Below are 22,060 nucleotides of genomic sequence, written 5' to 3'. Positions count from 1 at the left end.
TGGACAAGCAAAACTGGAGGATGAGGCTGCTGTTCCTGCCAATTGATTCATCACCTCTTTGCAAGGTTTGGCTTTGAAAGAGAGGGAGGTGGCCACAGGTCTTGCATGTCACTGCCAATGCTAACCCTCTGATGAGCGCCGTCAGTGAGGCTGCTGGTTTGTGGCACCCCATCCTAATTCATGAGGTTACACACCCCACCAGTACAACCCAATACACGTGAGTTAATTCACTTAAGTCTCAAAATTCAGTGCAAATCTGAAAGATCTTCAGGCCAACTGCAGCTCCTGATACCTTCCTTCACCTGGGTTGTTTCCAGTCGCACCCAGGGGAGAGGACCCCTTGCCTGTAATTCCTCCCACGGTGTGATCATTTGCCCTGTTTCCAGCATACGCCAACCCAAACTTTCTATTTCTGTCAGCTTATTTGGAGCCAAACGCTGAAACTCCTCCAGCTATAACAGTGGTATTGAGTTCCTGGGGGGTTAGCAAAACAAACTAGCTACAAATTTAATTGTGTCTGCAAAATGACAGGGATCTTACAAACTGCAAACACCCAGCCCACTCGGCATAAATGTGGTTCGTGCAGCTACAGTAGTACACAGGGCTGTAGGAAGGGGGTTGTCAGAAATTTGGGCTTTAAATAAATATAAATACTGGCAGACAAGTAGCTTAAAAAAGGTTGTTTTCACTTGGAATCAACCCTCACATTTTCACCAGCAATTTGATGAAAGAAAAGTGCTTTGAATTTTCAGGTGTGTACAGTGAAAAGACGAATATCCCTGGTTTCTCTCCCATGTTTCTAAGAGTTTGCAGGGAAAGGCTTGGATGAGAGCAGCCTCAGCTGCTGCTGAATCTCCTTCAGTGGGCAGTTGTGGGGGGTATGGAGACCAAACTTAGAATTGGTTGAGAGGCTTCTCCAGTGCTTTCATGAACAAAAGGGCCCTGGAGACTGCTCTCCTCTGTTGCTTGCGTTCACAGAGTGACAGAGTGGCTGAGGCTGTCAGGGCCCTCTGGGGGCCACCAGGCCCAAGCCCTGCCCCAGCAGGGCCACCCAGCGCAGGCTGCCCAGGCCCATCTCCAGGCGGCTTTTGAAGGCCTCCAAGGAGACCCCCACAGCCTCTCTGGGCTCTGTCACTGGCAATGTCTCACTGCTGAAACCTTTCAGACCGAGCACTACTGACCGCAGTTTCAGCGGCACAGTGTTGGTGTCCAGGGCCCATGAGGGTCTGGAGCTGGGTGTGAGGCGCCATCGCCCCAGCTGATGCTCAGCGCTGATGCTGGAGGCCGTTCCCTGTCCTGTGCATCTCGGAGCAACAGCCTGGATACTGAGCAGGCTTTAAAGCACAGGGCCACACTTCTGCAAAATGAATTAAGCCCTTGGTAACTTGTTTTCACCTAGTGCCAGCTCTTCATTGACACTTTTTCCAGCCTCCTCCAGTGCTGCGTGTTCACTGGCAAACTATATCCGTGCCTGTGCTGAACGCATCGCGGTAACACTGGGAAGACTGAGCTGAACGTTGAAGACTTTAATCTGCTTTTAACAAGGTTCGTGTTTAGTCAGACCCCTTAGCAGGCTAAATTGCCGCTGGGCGTTAGGACAAGCTGATGAAGCAGGACTTGAAGAGCTGAGCTAGCTCAAGTCCTCAGAGCCGCAGAACTGGCTGCAGGATCTGGCTGCCGGTGCCGAACCCTCCTTCTGGAAGGATTTATGTAGTGCTACACTTTATATATCAAGGGAGACATTACTGCACAGAGCAAACAGCCATACCTAAAAGCATGTGGGAGCTGCTGCTTAAAATAGAGATAATTCCTCATACAGCTATATAGAAAAATCTTTAACTGTTCTTTTCCCATGTAAATAAAATGTCAGTCTTTGTGGCACCATCACCAATTTGAACAGTGGCTTCTGACGCTGGATCTTGGGGTTGTGGGACCACCAGAGCCCCAGGAAACCCATTTTGAAGCACACAAAGCAGCAGAGATCCATCTGAAATGTGTGATGCACTCCAGCATTTCACAGCACAGGAACATAACCGTCTACTTCAGGGTGTCCCATATTAGAGACATTCGTAAATCTTTCCCTATGATGAACCTCCTAAGTCAGGGCAAAAATATTTTGCTTCTTTTTTTTTTTCTTTATTTTTCTTTCTTTTTTTTATTGTTTTTTTTTTGTTTTTTTTTTTTTTTTCTTTAAACTGAAGACACACGGGCTGCCTCCAGTGCATCCCATAGCATCTTTGACTGCACATGTGTCCTTTTGCATGGCCATCCCAGGGGCATTCCGATGACCAGAATTAATACTGAGAGGTATGGAGAAAAAAAATGAGATATTTATGCAATAGTGAAGGAGCTGAGTCCAGAAAAGGACCCTGTGGGTAGGAATAAAACATGGGAGCAGGACAAGGCAGGTTTGCACTACTGTGCTGACCCTTCTGTACAGACAACTACAACAGGGCTGCCTCTGTTATGGGACACTGTGATGGCCCCTGAGAGGAAAAGTGCAGGAAACCACCCCTGCATGAGCTTCTGCACTTTGTTGGGAAGTTTATTGGCTTTATTGGCTTTATGGGCTGGAAGGAAGGAAATGTACCAACTACTAGCTAATAGGGAATGAATGTTTGCACAAGCAATCACCTCCAGCCTCCAAGTAAGTCAGTACAGTTGCGTTGCTCAATGTTGGCCAGGCGTCCAACCCCCTTAGCCGTGTTCAGCCAGAGACAAGGAGACAAATTCACCCGTGGTGTAGATCTAGTGAGGTCTAAGGTTTGTGCAGGGCAGCCTGCCAGCAGGAAGATGTGCAGCAACACTGTGTGAAAACAACACGGTTGGAAAGCTCTGAGGTTCCCCTCATCATTCTGTCTGCTTGGGACTGCTGAACAGCATCCATCAACAGTTCTCCTTCCCCGCTACACTGCATCTGCAGAAACCGGTCTCTAGTGGCTTCTGCGGTGTCTTTGACATGTATTGCAAGGCACGGACTGTTGTATCGGTGCTGGTTTCCTGAACGTCCACACGCATTCATTACAGAAGCACACGTCTAAATTTAATGCGAGACGTAATAAAGCCCGAGGTGCTGAGCAGTTCAAATCAACAATTCAAAAACGTGAGGTTATTCCTGGTTTTAGTTCAGGTTTTGATGCAGATTTTAGGATTAGGATTTGGACAGGAAGTGTTACTCTGAGGTGATTCAAACATGTGCAATTCTGATATAGTTATTTTAAGCTTAATGCATCCATATACTGCAACTGGTATTAGTACAAAACCCTTTTGTGTAGCACCTTTAATGGATAAAACTCCTCCAGTCTTCCATATCCGCTGCATGTGGATTGGGCGAACAGCCTACAACGTTTGGGCTGTATAAGCCTTGGATGGAGCCAAATGTGAGTGTGACACCAGAAAGCAGGGCCAAGACATGACGAAACAGCACTGGTTAATTGGGTTAGTAGAGCCTGCAGAAGTACGGGGAGCAAGAACAGGCTGCAGCCCTAGGCAGTACCGAGTACCAGTAAATTACAAGCCAAGGTTCAGTGCAAAGTAGATGGAAAAGTTGTATCATGGAAGAAAGAGCAGTCTCTGGTTGAATATTTTGAAAGGATCTAAGGAAATTTTGCTAGTCACAGGATGAGATCTCCTCATGAAGAAAGCACTTAAATCACGGCAGAGCATCACTGGATTTGGCCACAGTGAGTAGTCAGCACTATCATCAGTTTTTCTAGTTTATGAAAAGCATAAAAGATCATTTAAGGACCATCAGGGGATACGGTCATGGTTCTACACCTGATGCCAGAGTATGGCAAACAGGTGCGTGACTGTCGGCCCATGGAGCAGTGATCTATAGCTGGAGCATCTTGTAAAAAAACACCAAAGTGTTGTTTTGTTTGTTTTGACATTTATAAGCTTAGTTCCACTGCTCTGGTGTGTGTGTGAGATCCTATTTCGAGGTTAGAGTGCTAACCTGATAGAAGGGTTCTGGTTATTTCTCAAAGACCTTTACACATCCAAGAGAATTTTGTACATGGATAAATCACAAAGGAGTTGGTTCCAACAAATGAGAGCAGGAAAAATGGATCACGGTGATGCTTTAATTCACAATGCTCTTCTCAGTCATTAATTTCAGCTTGGACTGCTTCATCTGGCAAAGCCTTGCAGATGTGAAAGTGCTTGCAGGGTTCAGTGCAAATACTCGAGGCAGTGTTGGCCATAGACTGAAACTGAGTATCGTTTAATGGTCTTGTGGATTTGTTTCATAAAAGCAGCTGTGTGCTTCCTGAGGATTGGCCTCATGAATCTAAAGTTTCACAAAATATGACAACTGTTCAATTGCACAGACAGGAATAACTTATAAGTTTATTTCTATTTTATTAAAATCAATGTATACCGCTTCAGAAAGCTATTGGTATTTGCTTTGTTAAAATGTTTCAAATATTAATAGCAGCTTCAAATTGTTGTCAGGCCCTAAGGCCCAGCAAGTAATATGCTTTGATGTGTTTGTCTTCTGGCAGCTGAAGAGAGAACTTGATTTGAAATGAAAAGAATTAGTTTACTTGGTATTTTCTTTCCAATTGTGATTTTTTCCCTCCTCTCTGTGGTTAAAATTTACATTTTATTTGTACCGTTTTAGAATTTATCTCCCCAAGGAAAATGGAGACATCTTGCTTACTTTGACCTGGTTCTGTGCCCTAGGTATCTTGCTGTGCACTTTGGCACATGGAGGCCCCAGTGTTACGGATCTTCCTATCTGTAAGCGTGCAAGCAATCCCGTTGAGGTCATTGTGTGCCGTTAAGGTCAGTAGGATTATTGGTTTATTTCAGATGAAACTCATAGATGTTTGCAGGATTGCCGTCATAATAAGATTTTTTATCTTTTAGTGCAAAGGGAGCATTTACACTTCATGTATTTCAAAATATATCTCTAAGTATCATCTTTTTTTCAAACAAAACACAGCAGTTATCAAGGCCTGATTCCCAGCTGGGGAGAAAAACAAACAAACAAACAAACAGACAAACAAACAAAACCAAAAAAAAACTTGCAGAAACTGAAGCTGCTGCAATGATCTACAGGAACATTGAGTTTCCCTACATTTATGACACCGCTGTTTTGCTCACACGTTCATTTGTAGTGGCAACTAACACAACTATCTGCAGTGCACAAGCAGCTCTTGGCCCCAAAGCAACACTTTTATCCCTCACCTACACAAATAGACTTGGAAATTCTGAAAACCCAGCAACAAAAACAGATCTTGTACACAAGGCACTGCTAGCAAGGAAGGACATTTGTTTTGATGCGGGTATCTTCAATAGGGTGCTGGACCAAGGCCCCCAGGGTACTCCAGCCCTTTCTGCTGCCAGCACAGGCCTGCCCCATGAAGGCTCTGGAGTGGAGGGGAGAGCATTTTTTTCTGTGTAAATGGATAAAACAATTCATGCCTCCATGGTCTGCCCTGGAGTGGCTTCATTTTTGTAATCTAAAGCTTTTCTCAGGTTCATGAGGTATGCAATGTTTGGAGAGAGATTTCAAGCAGGCCCAGGGCCAGGAGCAGTAGCTGAGCCCTGAAAGCACCGCTTGTAGAAGGGGAACTTCCAACTGGCTGGGGGAGGCTGCAGGTAGCACAGCCAACAGCCTGGTCAAATAATAAAACCAGGGCTCTATTTCCACCTCTGTCACCTGCTAGCTGTGCTGGCTCTTAAGCTGCTTGTCTTATTTAGCCTGCAAACGCTACGAGGCATTGTTCATCCCAGCATACCTGCACACTGCCACGTCTCACAGGGATCGGGCTGGCCAGACCAACAAGCTAGCACCTCGCTTACTCTGAATCTGGGGCCTCCCCAGCCTTTTGAAGAAAGGTATTTAGCACTGAGGTGCCATGACAGCTTTCACGTGCAACCAGATTGAAATGAGCCTAAATTGGATTGCACGAGCAGGAAGGGTGTGTGTATTTTTACATTCTTTTCATAGCAGCGCTACAGACCAGTGGTTGGCTGGTGTGAGCACCAAAACATTGCTCTGAACACCACGGGACACCAAATGTGCTGTGGAAAGCTGTGGATGAGTCAAAGAGCCTGAGAGACCCTTGCCCACCTGCCTGGGCTGCTGCAGTGAGTGGGGAAGGCACACACACCTGACGTCCATCGCACGCTCCTGCTACGGACCCCAGGACATTCATGACTGAAGGGGGGCGTTTAACATCTTGCAAGCCTGCGAACGCTACCTACCTGGTATCTCACACCACGTCCTCCTGTGAGATCCTGTCTTACAAGCGAGGCAATGTTTCTAACCAGATGGCAATATTTACAGTTTCCCCCTCTGACATTAAAAGATTACTGCAGCACCACATAGGTGAATTATTTCGAATGGCAACTGCTGCACAGTTTGTGTGAATACAGAAACTAACCCTGCCAAAAAGTACCTGCAATGTCATCCAACAGAGTGACCTATCAAGACCTAGGGGGCTGAGTCTTGAATACGAGGACAAGTAGAGATGTCTAAAAAGAAATCGCTACCCGACTAGAGACAGTGGAGAAGGAGATTTTCTACCACCTGAGCGAGTCACGCAGGCTCTCCTTTCCAGACAGCAAAGACAAAAAAAGCGCTTTTGAAGGGAGGACAACACTCTGCCCTGCTTTCAAGGCCTAGAGTAGCAAGCTTCTCCATAGGCCCCCCCCCCCCCCAAACTGACTGGCGCCGACTGCTGCCCTGCCTTCACTGAACCCGAACATGCTTGAAAACTGTTCACGGAAGAGACTGGCAATCCCCCAAATCCTTTAGATCTTTGCTCTGTCCCTAATTCCAAAATGTTCCATCCTAATTAATTCTAATCCAAAAAAATAGTGTTAGCTACATGTTGATGTGTCATGTTTAATCAGGGTAACGTTTACAGGCTGATAGCTCTTATTTAGATTGCTTTCATCTCTTCCTTTCATTGGCATTTTCCAATTTCTTAATGCGATTCTGTCTTGGGGAAGAGGCCAATGTATATACCTTTAAAAAAAACAGATCCCAAGTGGATTAGAAAGTGACACATGGTAGACACCGTGGCTTAACAGGTTGAGGCAGTCCCTGTGGGAGCCAAGCTGCCTGGCACCGTGCTGCCAAAAATGGAACATGACATGAACAATGTTTACCATTGATTGTGAACTTACACAATCAATGGTAAACAAGGCTGAGACAATCTGAAAACCTGTGCTGAAGAATTAGGAAGTAAGGCAGTTTATACATAATCGTGGTGACTAGGTATGAAAAAAACCAGCAGCCCGCCAAGGTGAAGCCCCCTGGGGTCCATCAGGTTGACACAATGCAGCAGCACACCAACTACACCCAGTGGCAGCTTGTGAGCCACAATCCAAAACCATGTAAGGTTGGTTCTGGCGCAATCTCAAAAGCAGTGAAGCTCCATGCTTTGGTACTGGGGCTAGCCTGTCTTACACCTGGCTCAGGTACCTTGCCATGACCCTTCTTGATCTCCAAGGCTTTATTTAACCTGGCTGAAATGACAGTGAAGATGTGTAAGAGAACCTTCCTCCCTGCCTGCCCGTAGCAAGCAGGACTCACTTCTTCAGCCAAACCAGCCCCTTCATTGTAAGGACATCCAGCACAAAAATTACAGATCTCTTCCAAGTCAAACTCCACAGTGGGCACCAGCTGTTTGCCACACAGTAGTTCCACACAAATGAGAAACAGCTATTTTTCAAAAGTTTTAATAGCCTGATACGAGGTCACGACCTGTATCATGCTAGGTACTCCAGGTGAAGGGCTGAGATACTATTAATGCCAGACTGGGAAGTCACTTTGCAATATGGATGGTCATTTATTTATTGTTTTATCACGACACATAAAATGCTATGGCTGCAATATCAAAAAATGGTGTCTCTTATAAAATACCAGTATTATTAATGCAGTGGTAGATACTGTTAGCATTTACAGAGAGGTGTATAATAATTCCATCGTCTTGCCTAATGGTTTGCTCCTGCGACAAAGCACTCTGGCAAGGAGACAATGGATGGAATGCAGAGGCCTATTTATTATCATGGTTTTTCATCCTTGATTACTGAATGGCCTATAACGATACCAGTAATCGGTGCTGCATCTAATCCTTTTGGATATGGTAGACAGGTCCTTTGCTTTTACAGTATGTGTCAGAAGAAAAAAAAGAGAAGCATCTGAAATAAAGAGACAGCATTTCCTTACAAAATGAGATGAAAAAATAAACAATATAAATGGAACATTCAAGTGTTTTTCTTTTTATATTTAAAGCTCTTATTTCAATATACTGTATTTAAACATTCTTAAATAATCACTCTGTACCTTTGATTTCTGTTTCATCTTGGAAACAAATAGAGTAATCTCACTATAAATGTGTGCAAATAGAAAATATATAAATATATTTGAGGCCCATGTCATAAAAAGGTGGTCTCAGAATTGTCACTTTTACAATTTGTCATATGGGTCCCTTTCATTTTGTCCTGGAAGTTATTTGAGCTCTGTTCTTTTAAGCCTTTGAAGTCCTCATGCAAAGAAGAGCCAAGCACACACATACTGTCCTGTGTTTCATTTTGTAAACTACTTGATGACACCTGTAAAACAGTTCCAAAGCGACTGAACAGCGGAAGTTGATGTGATCCACTTCAACAAACTGAAGTCTGTTTGATCGACTGCTGGACTCCATGGGAAAGTTGCTCCCATAGACAGTGAATCCATCTCTGAAGTGCCAATGAGTAACTTCATGAAATCCCACGGACGTTTCCTGACTACTTGCTTCTGAGGGGAGTTTGTTCTCACCGTAAAGCAGAGCACCCTGGGGAGAGGCTGCCACAAACCGATCTGTTGTATATTCTGCCTTTGTGTGCTCTTGGAAAAGCGACTCATCTTTTGGAGATGTGGCAAAGGTGTGTTTGGTTATACACCTTACAACAATCACTGGCATTTGAGACAAGGTTTGGTGAGAAGCTGTTGCAAAGGGTTTGCATCTGATGTATTGATTCCTTTTGACATTCAACTTGGTCAGGAGCTGGGTGCGAAATCTCTGGGGGAAGTTTACTCAACTGGCGTTCCAAGCTGAAGCTGCGTTGGGAATAGTGTTCCCTGAAGCGGTTCTATACAGAAATCTGCAAGAGGAGAACATGAACATGAAAAGAACTGAAATATGGGAAGTACCTGAGGTATTATTAGAGAAAATATCAAAGAAAAAAGTACAACATGGGAAAATAAGAGTTTTATGTGCCTTTCTTAAGTTTGTCACAAAAAAGATTACATATGAAGAGCTCTGAATGCTGTGCTAATATTTGGATTAATACAAGCAGTATATATAAAAAAAAGGTCCTTTCATCTTTCCTAACGTGGACTCAAAGGCAATGGGGATCAGTCTGCAGGGCAGGCCTCTACATCTGCAAGTAGGCAAATAAGTCCACAACATACTATCAGGATTTCTGTATTATGATGTTATCGGAGGACTGGAAGCATCATTAAAAACCTCACAGGGTAGCAAATCTCTGCATGGCCAGGAGTTTCAACCAACGGTCTACAAACTATCCCACTCCTGTGGTCTACAGCCAGGAGCTGTGGTCCCATTCCTGTGGTCAGGAGCACAGAAGATGTTAGACAACCTGACTTCACATAACGACCCACTGAACAAAATTGAATTGGCTGGTAAAACAAAAAGAAAGAAAGGAAGAGGAAAAAGAAATCTTTCTTGTCCTCCCAATCATATGTATGAAGTGCTTTTCACATATGAGAGAAGACACAATACCTGGGCAGCAATGCAACAACTGGTGATATAATGCAAGTGAAATAAAACATCGGGTCTCCCATCAGCCTTTCATAGTCCAGTAGGGATTGGTATGGAGGATGGCATACTGGGCAGGAAGCATTGTAAACCAGAGCCACAAAGAAAAATAAAAGGATGCTGAAGATGCAAGATGACCAGTGGAGAAAAGTCTAGAACAACAACAACAAACAAAAAAAAAAAATAAAACACAAAGGAACAATGATTCTTTATTTTCGAGAACATGATTCTCAATTAATAGTTATTAATTTCTGGAGCCAAATCCATGCATAGCAAAGAATTTAGAGCTATATATTTTCAAAAATTCTTATTATATACACAACACTACAAAGCAATTCGTAAGTCACTGTTTAAAATCTTTTTCATGTTCACTTACAGCACTTGATAAAAATAGAGTCTGCTGAGGGAACAAAATGAACATCCTGTGTTTTGAAGAATGGCATTAAGAAAAGAATTACAATATGCTAGCAAGTTTCTGTGTGGACTGTGGGTACCTTACCCAAGTTTTGGTTTCAATAGCCAAGTGTAGTATAATGGTGAAAAGAGCTATTGTGGTGATGGGAGTTCCCCAGGAGAAAATATCCACCTCAGAATCATAGTAAGTCTGCAAAGAAGGAGACAGAATTTAGCCCAAGCTATGTTTCCAGTTCTCCTCAAAATGTTAAAAATAGAATATCTTAAACCAAACACTTACAAAATAGGGAATGAAGAAGCAAACCAGGCTTTGATACATAGCATCAATCATGTTCATCCAAAACATGTGTGGTTGATACTCCTGTGGCAACAAAAAAAAATACCAAAAAGAAAATCAGCCTAAGTAAGATGCTGTTTGCCGGGTTAGGTATTTTCAGGGAAACATTCCAATGGACACTTTTAAGGGCTTGTGCGAATATCCTCAACACTTTGCCAATTAGTTAAGTACCTTCAGGGATGAAGTATGAGGAGTCTATCTGCAAGTCACTCCATTCAGGGAGAGAAACTTCTCCTTTTTTGTTCCTTATCAGAAGGTGTAATCTGACTCTGACACTCCTAACACACACTCAGATCAGGAAACGTTTATGAAGATGCCCAAGTTTATGCACAATAGTTAGACCACTGATTTCAGGAGTTCTCTGAGGTGTAAGCACATGACTACATGGGTTTTATATCATATGCACGTGAGCACAGAGTATAATTTGCAAGAGAGAAAACAGAATATGCACCATTACTTAGAAAGGAAGATCTACAATGATTTTTGTGATAATTCATGAAGGAATTTATGCTATGTTATAAATACGAATGTAAAAACGAATTAGATACCTATATCTGTGTGCATAAAAGTGCTTGCTAAAAAACAAAATTAACACTTTGAGTTAAAGCACTAAACAATTGTAGTGGTGTGGATGATCATAAAAAAAGACCCGGGTGTAAGGAAAAATAGTTTGTAAATGGCAAAATATGTATGTATTTATTTGGGATATAGGCCTCATCTCCAACCACTGAGCTCCTCAGGGATCTTTTCCTCTTTGAATACTATCATTGCAGCCTAAAAATGAGAATTGAAAGATGCTTAGAAAGAATTATGGTGTTCTTGGGTCCACTGAAATCACATGTGGTTAAGCACTGGAACAGGTTGCTCAGAGTGACAGTAGAATTCCATTCTTGGAGATATTTATAACCTGACTAGGTAAAGCCCTGAGCAACCTCACCTAGCATTGAAGTTAGGTTTGCGTTGAGCAGGGGGCTGGACAAGATGGCCTTCAGGAGTCCTTTCCAAACTAAATTATTCTGTAATTCTGCAGGCATTGAATTGGTGATTTCTTTTTGAAAGACATCCTACCTCAAGCAGGACTTTTGTCAAGTTTTTAAATGCCTTCTTAGTAACTATTCAGAGAAAGCACTGACCAGATTTCAAACAAACTTAGAATGGTCCTCGGTTTGCCTATGAGAAATAATTGCACTCTGAACACGGGAGATTTGTCTCTTCAGTTTGCCAGCTGAAGACAGACAGACGTAACTTCCCCACACGCTTAAGCTGTGACAAGATTTCTTATAACAAGACAGTGCCTGTCATTAGATGTGTAGTGTACCAAAGGCAGGTGTACAGTGAGAGGCAAAACAGTCACTGTACCCTTCAGAGGGCACAATGCCAGGTACTTTTAAGAAAGGCTTCTGCCTTGGAAGCGATGCCTAGATATGGATAGTTTTACCAAGCAGAAAAATTTTCCCAAAGTAAAATGCAGCTGTAATTACCAGAAGTGGTTTTGCTTCAATCCCTCCTTCAATTCCTTCTGTCTTCTTTGCACAATTTAAGCAGATGGGACAAGGTGTTTTCAACAAAAGCTTTCTGAATCTGTCATCTGCTGATGACTACTTCCCTCCGAGTCTATCAACCTGTGTGCTTACTCCTAAAGCCATCTTTGTCTTCTGCCAATTTGTAAAGGACTGGGGCCTGAAGTTTTGAGTAAGTATAGTGAGGTAGTTCTGTGAAAATTTTTTATTAGTGTATAAGGTACAATCTATTTTAATAGCTATTTGTGAGTCTAGACCAGGAGGTCGGTGTTCAGCTCAGGCTGACCTAAAGTGTACAGTTTCCCACCTGCTACATATTTCAAAATATAGCTGGTCTTTTTGTTGTTATTTCAAGTGTACTTTTGTCACCTAGATACTTTGACTAAGATGAGCAACATCCAGACATAGTAATAGTGGCTTCTCGGACCTTTTGTCAGTCATCTGCCCTTTAGGAGCCAGGTTGGTTTCCAGTTGAAATTGAAAGGATCTAGGAAAAAAAAATATTACAAAAAGCAGAAGTTTTTACCTCCATGTTCTGGCCGCTTTTATAAAGCTGAGGTACAGCTATTAACATTTCAGCTGGCACATCCTTATCCAGCACACCAGTAATCAGTTGTGGAAGGGAAGAGAAAAATAAATTAAAGAAGATGAGATACCACTGGTCAACCATCGATGAGCCAGAAACCACAGTAGAACTGGTACCAGAAGAGAAGGGCCACGAACATCTGAAAGAGAACCAGCAGTGCTGTAAATACGATAGGAGAAATAGGATCATCATCTCATTGTGTGCTGATACCATTAAGCTTCTGGTTCTGCAAGGATTCATCTGTGAACTCTAAACGAATGAATTTTCTAATGAAAACTAGTCTTGAATTTGCTGTTCCTCATGCACATACCACTTAGCTAAGCCACAGTTTGGCAAACCTTGAAGTCTTTCTGCTGCTGGAACCTCAGATCTCATGAGTCAGTGCTGGCTTCACAAAAAATTAACTTTCTGCTCAAGTGAAACTCTGATAGAATTTAGTTAACCATAAAAAGCTCTCCCAACCATTGTTGACCTCTAGGTGAGTACTGATCCCATAGCACTTACATTACTGTTGTAATAATAAACATTTCCATAATAATACCTCCTGCTGGTTTGAGATTTTTGGGAGGATCAGCTAGTCTTCAAAAGGTAAATGCAGCAATTTTCCAAGACCAACGTGAAGCAAGACCATCCAGAAGCAAGGAATGTGAAACAATAGGGTCTAATATAGTTGTCTCAACTATTCTGATCTTTGTGCTTTGAAATTCAGAAAATGAGCAGCTCTGTGAGCTATGATGGAGTAACTGCATCAGCCAACAAGGGAAGACAGACCCTTGTAATCTATCTGGACTTCTTTAAGGCCTCTGACATGGTCCCACATGACATCCTGATCTCTAAACTGGAGAGAGATGGAATTGAAGGGCGGACTATTCAGTTGGCAAGGACTTGACTAATGGCTGCAGACAGAGGTTTCCAGTCAACGGCTTTATGTCCAGGTGGAGGCCAGTGATGAGTGGTGTCCCTCAGGGGTCTGTTTGGGACTGGTGCTGTTTAATATCATTATCAATGACATAGACAGTGCGATGTCACTAATGGAGCGCACCCTCAGCAAGTCTGCAGACAACACCAAGTTGACTGGTGCAGTTGATACAACAGAAGGAAGGGAAGCTATCCAAAAGGACCTGGACAAGCTTGAGAAGTAGGCCCACATGAACCTAATGAACTCATTTCTTCCACAATCTCTGCCTCATGAGAGGTTTTCAGGGCTTGGGAGAGGTGCTGATCTCACCTGTGAGGGGGACACTTGAGGCCTAGAAAAAGGTGGGCTGGGAAAGAAATAAACTCCCAGGCTTGGTCCTCCTAAAACTTCAATTTTAGTTAGTCTTTGTAAAGTGTTTAACCCTACATAGAAGGCAAGCAGAAAAACCTTGGCAACTGTCCCTCAGGGGTTTTCCTCATTTTAACCATGAAGAAGGGAAATGACATGACCTCTCCTTTAATTTCCTCTTCTTTTAATATATTGTTCTCAACAACTTTCAACCATCTGGAATATGTTAACCCTTCATTATCTTCAGGCCTACAGAGGAAAATGTATCTGTTCTATCTGAACCATAACATTTGGGTGAAATTCAAACATGGGAGAAAAACAGCTATGGACTGCTTAGCCAGTGAAAACTGTTGTAAAGAGAATAAGCATATCTTGTACAGGGAAATTGCCACAGAATAAGAGGCTTAGTCGTGCTGTACATGAATGAATATCTATGTGTATATAGAGAGATGTACAGTATGTGTATGTTCAGGTGATGTTTGCATACTACATTGAAGTAGCTTGTATATCAGTAGCAACACACCTCACAATCTGTGAGCCCATATTATAGACTAGCCTATTAAAAGTTATATGGTCACATTTTCTTAAGGATCACTTCTAAAAGTGCTGCATATATTTCAGGAAAAATACCTTCCTTTGCCCAAAACAAGTCTGAGTTACCAGAGCTTGCTGTTTTCCAAACAGTTGGCTGGAAGATGACAATTTCATTTCACAACTGAACAGACTTTGAAATTTATTTCCTTTCCACACCCAAAGGACAATAAAACTTCCCGAGTCTTTTCACAAATTGGAATTGCAATAAATACATGGATTTAGATACCTTTCTCTTGCTCATTTGAAATAAACAAAATCCTGCTATTCATGGACCAAACATATTTTCCTCTCTAGAGCCTTGCTAAAATTAACCTGTCTTGGAAGCAGTTCGGCTTTGACAAAAATGGGTAGTTTGATGAAAATACAGTCAGCTGAAAATTTTCATACCGTCTCTAATATGGGTTTTAGCAGTGCTGGCAAAGAAAGCTGTACAAATAACATTTAAATAACCAGGCTTAAATCAATTTTTTTTTTTTGCCTGTGAAATTTTATTTTGGATTAAACAAGAGTTTAATTTGATCTCAAACGTAGCATGTCCTCATTTGTGTGCATTACCCCACTGAGAAACAGTCAAAACAAATTAAATTTAATGAAATTTTTGATATAAAGATTATATTAGATTTTAGGTAAAAAAGGTTTCTTTTTTTTCCCCAAGATGAGATTCTGTTAGGGATTTGGCCCAAACTGGAATACCTCAGTGAAAAAAATATATGTCAAAAGACGTCCAGTGCTCTCTTGCAGACATAATGTATAAAGGAGAACAAGTAATATATGCTTATGTCCTAGAAGTTTGTTTATATGAAATCCCTTTGTATCAACTCAGATATTTCCAGTCAAGCTATGTTTCAGTTTATATTTATTTGTATTTTTATTATCTCTACCAGGCCAAACATCTTGGATAAGCCATCTGACTTTCCAAATGGCTTTTGTAGCAATTTGGAGTTTAAACTTTGAGTTAGGCTCTACTGAAGAATGGAAAATTTCATAATACGAGCAAATGGGAAAAACAACACGAGTAAGTAGAAAACTTGCAGAACATTTGCAGTGTAGCTGTCTTGATCTCTATGGAGAATCATCCAGAACTTTCACTTTGCAGAAGGATCAGCTGCTCCCATCTTTCATTTTGGAATATTCCTTCCTTAAGGGCAGGCACTGTGTCAGACATACTCACGTCTATATGCTGGATATCCCACTACAGTTTTAGAGTCAGTAGAAACAAGTATTGCTCAGAAAGCTCTGAGAGCTGTCAAGGCAGAGCCAACACAAAGACATATTCTGCAGTTATATTCTAGCCTTGAGGCAGCAGCAGCTTCTGAAAATGTTGTACTAAAAATGGCATGAGAAATAATACTTGTAATCAAGGGAAGTTGTACCAAAGGAAATGGAAGATTTTACAAGGGCTGAACAAAAATGTAGGTATATAAACAACAGCTCTGGCTGCTGATTGCTGGAATGTCTTACGTGTATTACTTCATTATTATTATTTTATTCATTTTAACCTAAGATGGCTCTGAAAACACTTTTTGGAAGTTGATGAGATTCAATATTGTCAAACCAAAGGGTATCTTGGAAACATAGAGCACTGGGGGTGGGAGTACAGATGTTCAGTATCAGGCCTTAATACTCAGGCATTTGAACACCAGCATGTATTTCACCACTGTGTTTCAATAGGTGGATCTCCACTCACTGCAACATTATTTAAATCTGCGTGCTATTCCATACTCAGGCAGAAATTCAAACTTTCTCAACTCAAACTCAAACTGATTTTGTGTCTGGAAGGGTGCTTGCATGCAGTTCCTGATCAGACCACAAAATGTATTTTATCATACTTCCTTTAACACAAAGCTAGTTTATTATGCTTATTCCTCTAGCATTTCCTATGACATTCAAAATTTGTAGCAATAATGGTCTTTTCCTGATAAGAAACCTACCTTCAGATTGAGATCAAAAAGATTAGTCAGGCCAAGAGGAATTTGTATAATAAAGTTACCATTGATTAAAAATTGAGGACTAGATGGAATTTGGAATGCAACTTTTACAAAACTGAGAATTACATTTGTTCTTAGTAAGATTTGGATACTGAGGATGAAATCCACTCTCCCACTCATGGTTCACACATTACCCTCTGGAGCAAGCAGAGGTCTGAGAGCTCTGGCTCTCTTCTTTTTCCTGCTTCTTCATATCCCTTGCTCCCCAGGGTGATTTGTAGGTGTTGAAAGTGAGCAGATCTGTGTGCCAGGCAGTGCTACTCCCACGCAGCTGATGGAATTTTTGGTTGTCTTGTTAGGCAGTTTTCAATCAATCACGTTTATACTCCAAGATCAATGCAAAGGGACTGTGTTAGAGCCAAGGAGGTGAGCTGCTACTGGCTCAGTGCCCGGTACTGGACTAACTCCTGTTGAATACACCAGAGACGAAAGGCAGACCCATAGTCTGTTCTTTACCTCTGTGTGCTTCCTTTCTAATGAATTCTTTGGGTTAGTTGGGAATAAGATAAATCAATAAAAAACATCTTCCAAATCTTGGCATCTGAGACACACAGATGACTCAAATTATCACAAGTCACTAGGGAAAATGTACAGTGATTCATAAGCAATTACAGATAGGGTCAGGAAGAGAAAACACACCCAACTGCTACTTTGGACCAGTGCTGGATGGCCTTGGCATTAAGACTCCTGTGTGTAGCTAGCTAAAATCTGCAAAACTGCTCTATAGAAACTTTTCTTAAGCAGTGCTTGTTATTTCTGTTACCTAATTTGCACATTCAGCAGCACACTGTAGCTGTTATGGAGTGGGTCTTGTATTTTTGCAAATGGCAGCCAGCTGTCTTTCAACTCTGCAAGTTTCTTTGCAGCTTATTATAAACTGTTTGAAGGCTGACCTAAGCTCACTTAGCACAGAATAAACCCTGGAAACATGTGGTGCCACAAAGCTGCCAAGTTAAACACTTACTGCATTTTTGTAGAAGAAATACAGCACCATGTTGGCAAGTCGGGAATAACACCAGTGGCCATGAACAAGCAAGAGCTTCTCCAAATGCCGGAACCTTGGGATTGCAAAGTCGCTTGCCATCACTGCCTTTAATGAGAGAAGAGTGGAACCGTTATTGTAAAGCACCACTTTCACCCCGACAGTGTATCTAGTCGTCTTCTCTACTCATACAGACAATGGGAATTGTGGTGATGGAGGCATCAAATCACTACAGTGCATGTGAATGCAGCTATGGCCTTGAAATACCCATAAGCAAACCCCGTGGCTTTGCAGAAACATGCCTGGAGACCTGGTCCTTGCACAGACGAGATTATGGTGTACACTCCAGGTGGTGACAGGCAGCATGAAAGTGAGAGGTGGGAGAATGGCTAGCAATTAGTTGCATGAGCATGAAGACTCAGGGTAGTAACACGTGTGAAGATCTTGGTGTCTGTAATGTCTTTTCTGTAAAACCAAAGGGTTACTTACAGGGCAAAATGAACTTCAAGAGAATAAAATAAGAAATAAACAGTTAAGAGCTTGCATCATAATCACTGGACTTTAAAAGACAAAACAATAAAAATACTATTTTTAAATAAATTTGCAATCCTGGCTTATAATATTGACGTCAAATGTCCTGAGATATCAGTATTTTGAGGGATTTTTAAATTGCAGGCTAAAACCATCTATGAAAAATCATGCTAGATCAGACTCCTCTGGGGCTGTGCAGCCTGCCAAACACATTGACAAAATGAGTCACCCACTTTCTCTCTACTTCTGACTGACTAATATTCAAGGCACTGTACATCTAGATGAGACAGTCTTGTAAATAATGGTTATCACAGCTGTTTCACAGTTTTCCATATCCCTAGGACCACATTAAGATTTCATGTAATACTACTTTACATTTCAATTGTTATTTTTTATATCAACACTCTTCTCAAAGTTCAGCAGAAGCATGAGGAAAGGTGAAAATCTCCAGAGGGCCAAAGTCTTCCTCAGACTCTGTAGGGGATTTTGGCAGTGGTTTTCAACAAAAGACTTCTTTCCATTTAATTCTTACTAATCCCTTTCTTGTTAAATCATCAAAAGGGCTCAGTTTTATCAAGCAGTGCTTTTAGAAGCTATTAAACTCTACAGTATGCAGGAGAAACAGTATGCAGGAGAAAGTATACATACAGTGTAATTTAAGCAGAGATTTATACAAGCACTGGGACATTTTTTAATATTTTGACCCATGCTGGGATTTCTCAGGTACCGAGATACAGTTGTTATAACCTCACTGTACACAACAGTCTGATTTGTCTTGCAGAAAGTCACTCTTGCACTGTTTGAGAGCAAAGCTGTGCCACACCTGTTTCCTTGTCCTCCACCCTATCCCAGCCTATTCCAGCGCTAACGCTTCTTTCCTGTTGTGTTTCTAGCATATTACTTCACAACGCATTGTGAGAAGTGTCAGGGTTTTTTTTTTTTTAAATTCCATTTTGATTAAGTGAGGAATATGGAAAGACATTATCCAATTACATTTGCATGTTTATTTCACCTCAAAATATCCTTTTCATTTTCACATTTTTTCTTCCAGCTTTTTCACAGGAAAACATGATTCATACTCCACATGCTTCCATAGAATGTGGAAAGAAAATAAATCAGGCAGTATTGCTGTTTTAGACATCCAAATCCTCATGCCTTTTGAGTATCTGCATGTGTAAGATTCTGACAGTTGTTTATAGTAAAAAGGCCTGCAAAGTTCTTAGGACCTTGGAGCAAAGGAAGGGATCTGCAAATATTTCCACCCTATTGAACTTTCACTTAAAAAAAAAAAAGATAGTTTAATGGGTTAATGAGCAAACAGCTTTCAGATTTAAATACATGCAAAAACCAGGGGCATTTGAGGACTAGTTATTTAAGTGCATGAGCTCTGTTGAAAGTAGCATAATGGAGAGAGGAGTTAAAAAATGCCACTAGCATTACCTATGTCTGCATTAGGCAAAAAAGAGTGATCTGAATTAATATATAGGTGATAAGCATTGGTAAGTTGATAAGAGATGCTAAGACCCAAGGAGCTAGCGGCAGACCTTTTTTAAATTGATGGCTTGGAGGAGACCCCACAGTCTCCTCTGGGTTCTGTGGATCTTAGCCATGCTTACAGAGTGATACTGCAGAAGCTATGCAAAGCTCTCGGGGCTTTGTTACATAGCAGTGAACGTACGTGCATTAGCTTAATCCAAGACTTGCTTTTCTCCTACCCTCTCCATCCACCAAAGTCAGAACCATAGGGCATATGGCTGGGATGCCATATGCACAATGAATGTCTGAATATTTTGTGGTAGCTTCTTCCAGTCTAAGTTACAGCTGCTACCAAGTCTGGATAAGCATTTTTAATGGATTTTAAGCCTGAAATTTTCTGTTTGAATAGCACTGATGGACATCCACTTGCACCAGAGATGACTTTGACCAAACCCACTCAACAATTAAACAGGAAGTAGAAAAAATGTAATAGCTCAACTGGGTCGGGTTGAAGCATATCTTCCCTAGTATTCATCTTCCAACAAGGGCCAAGAGTGATGCCTTTGGAAGAGCATATGAATAGGAAAAACATCTGACTTTTCTCCAGGTACTGTCCTAGCTTCTGGTGATTTGCATGTCAGAAAATGCACAAAAGTTGCCATCCAATTTCATGGCTCAGTGAGATTGTTATTTCATCAGTCTGTGTTTTTAACCCAGTAAGTTACAGTATTCATGAAACTCCATGGAACAAAAATCTATCACCACCTTGTGCACAGTGTGAAGGAGGCCCTTCCTCCCTTTCGAACTAAACATCCAGCCAGCATTGCAAAAAACACATGTGGGTCAGAGAACCACCCACTGGTAACTAAGTTAAGGAGTATGCTCATCTGCTCAGGTTCTCAGGATGGAAATGCTTCCATCTTGCCTGAAGAACTCTTTGTCATATACTGAGCTACTGTTTTCTCATGTAATTTGTCTGCACCCAGACTAAATCAAGGTAGGTTGTGGAAATGATGTATCTTCCTCATTCTCTGGGTCTTATTGCCACTTCTGGTTCTAGCACTGCAACTGAGCTGCATTAGCATTAGAAGGCATAGGCACTAGGTAATACAGTAGCTAAATATATCCTATAAATATACATACTCTCTTTTGGGGATGAGAGAAGTGCCTCTTATACAGTGGCAAATACATAACAGGCTGAACACATCCAAAAACTGCAGGGGAAGTCCCTTTACCTTAATGTTCTCTGTGGCAGGAAATGGGGCGAAAACCAAAACTTGGAATGGTGCTTTTGGGAGCAGTGGTTCTGCAAAGAGCTGCAATTTTCTCTTTCTTCACTGTTCTGCTGTCTGAATAGGGCTAAGTGAACAAGATGCGTGGGTGTTTGGACTAAGAGATACCACCACACCATGCAAATAAGCTGCTTCAGCTGAATGGCTTGTGCAGCTATTCAGTGTCAGTCTACCAAGCAATGCAAGAGAGGAAGATAAAGCCAGATAAGGTGAACCTTTTTTCCTGTCTAAATAATACATGGAAAAGCTTTTTCTTCCTTGAAACCAGTATTAATAATGATTTCTCTAAATATCTTGCTTAGAATGATCTGATAAGTTGAATTTTCTGAGATGGTTACATGTGTAAGCTCAGCACAGCTCTGAGAAACAAATAAAAGCTCAAACTCCAGCTGAAAGCATTCTTATGGAGCACAACTGGCACTCCTCAGTATAACTTGCAGCTGCTCATTTATTTGTGCTGGCTATCCACAGACAGCGTCATCGAGCTAGCACATGGGAAGTGCCTATTTCACCCTTTCATGGGAGTGCTTTTCAGTGAATAGGCAACGTTACCTGCATGCCTTCTTGACCAGAGATCCCCACGCCAACATCCGCAACTTGGATCATACTGACATCATTAGCACCATCACCTAAAAAATGAGAAGATACAGTTTGTTTGTCATTACTGGACCAGGAAAAGTTGGAAACAGCAAAGGAAAAGAAAACTAGCTATTACTGAGTTTTGGCTGGGTATAGTAAGGGAGATGAGGTAGGAAAGGATCCATCTTTGGAACATAAGTTTCAAAGCTTGGCAAAGCTACCGATACGTTCTGATCTTTGTAGACTGTTTTATCATGGCAAGCAAAAATACAACCAAACACCTCTCTTTTTAGTAAGACCTAAAATGTCAGGCCTGACTATACAAACACTAAAACACTCCAAGCAAGCGCTTCCTAACCTCTTGCTTCCTGACAACTATCTGCCTGCTGTCAGGTATGATTAAGAATGAAACGTGCAAGGATGCCAAAAAGCCAATGAGGATGCCTACATACTCAACAATGCAATAAATAAAGTTAAAAAATAAAGCAATAAAAAAAATTAAGCAATAAAAAAAGTTAAAAAGCAAAAAAGTTAAAAAGCAAAGTGAATTCTTGACTTGGGTTGACCAGTCTGAGATCTCTAATACTTCACCACAGGTAGATTTATCTACAGTGGTTGCACGGTCACCATTTCTTGCTCTCTTTCTAGTCATGATACTGCAAGCGACAGGAGATAAAACGATGTTTTTGTGACTGTGCAAAACAACCCAAGTTAG

General features: G+C 41.5%; 1 protein-coding gene across 1 annotated transcript in view; it reads right to left on the bottom strand.

The window, feature by feature from the left end:
* Positions 1-7,781: 7,781 nt before the first annotated feature.
* ATP10A (ATPase phospholipid transporting 10A (putative)) overlaps positions 7,782-22,060 on the bottom strand; it is a 113,078-nt gene continuing 98,799 nt past the window's right edge. Inside the window, 8 exon segments of the mRNA XM_040535749.1 lie at positions 7,782-9,102; positions 9,744-9,931; positions 10,279-10,383; positions 10,474-10,554; positions 12,577-12,730; positions 12,732-12,775; positions 17,450-17,575; positions 21,319-21,395. Coding sequence (XP_040391683.1) covers positions 9,036-9,102; positions 9,744-9,931; positions 10,279-10,383; positions 10,474-10,554; positions 12,577-12,730; positions 12,732-12,775; positions 17,450-17,575; positions 21,319-21,395 — 842 coding nt within the window. The 3' untranslated portion in view covers positions 7,782-9,035.

This window comes from Cygnus olor, chromosome 1, assembly GCF_009769625.2.
Source record: "Cygnus olor isolate bCygOlo1 chromosome 1, bCygOlo1.pri.v2, whole genome shotgun sequence".
Taxonomy (NCBI): domain Eukaryota; kingdom Metazoa; phylum Chordata; class Aves; order Anseriformes; family Anatidae; genus Cygnus; species Cygnus olor.
The sequence above is the reverse complement of the archived record's forward strand: the minus strand, read 5'-3'. Positions and strand labels throughout refer to the sequence as shown.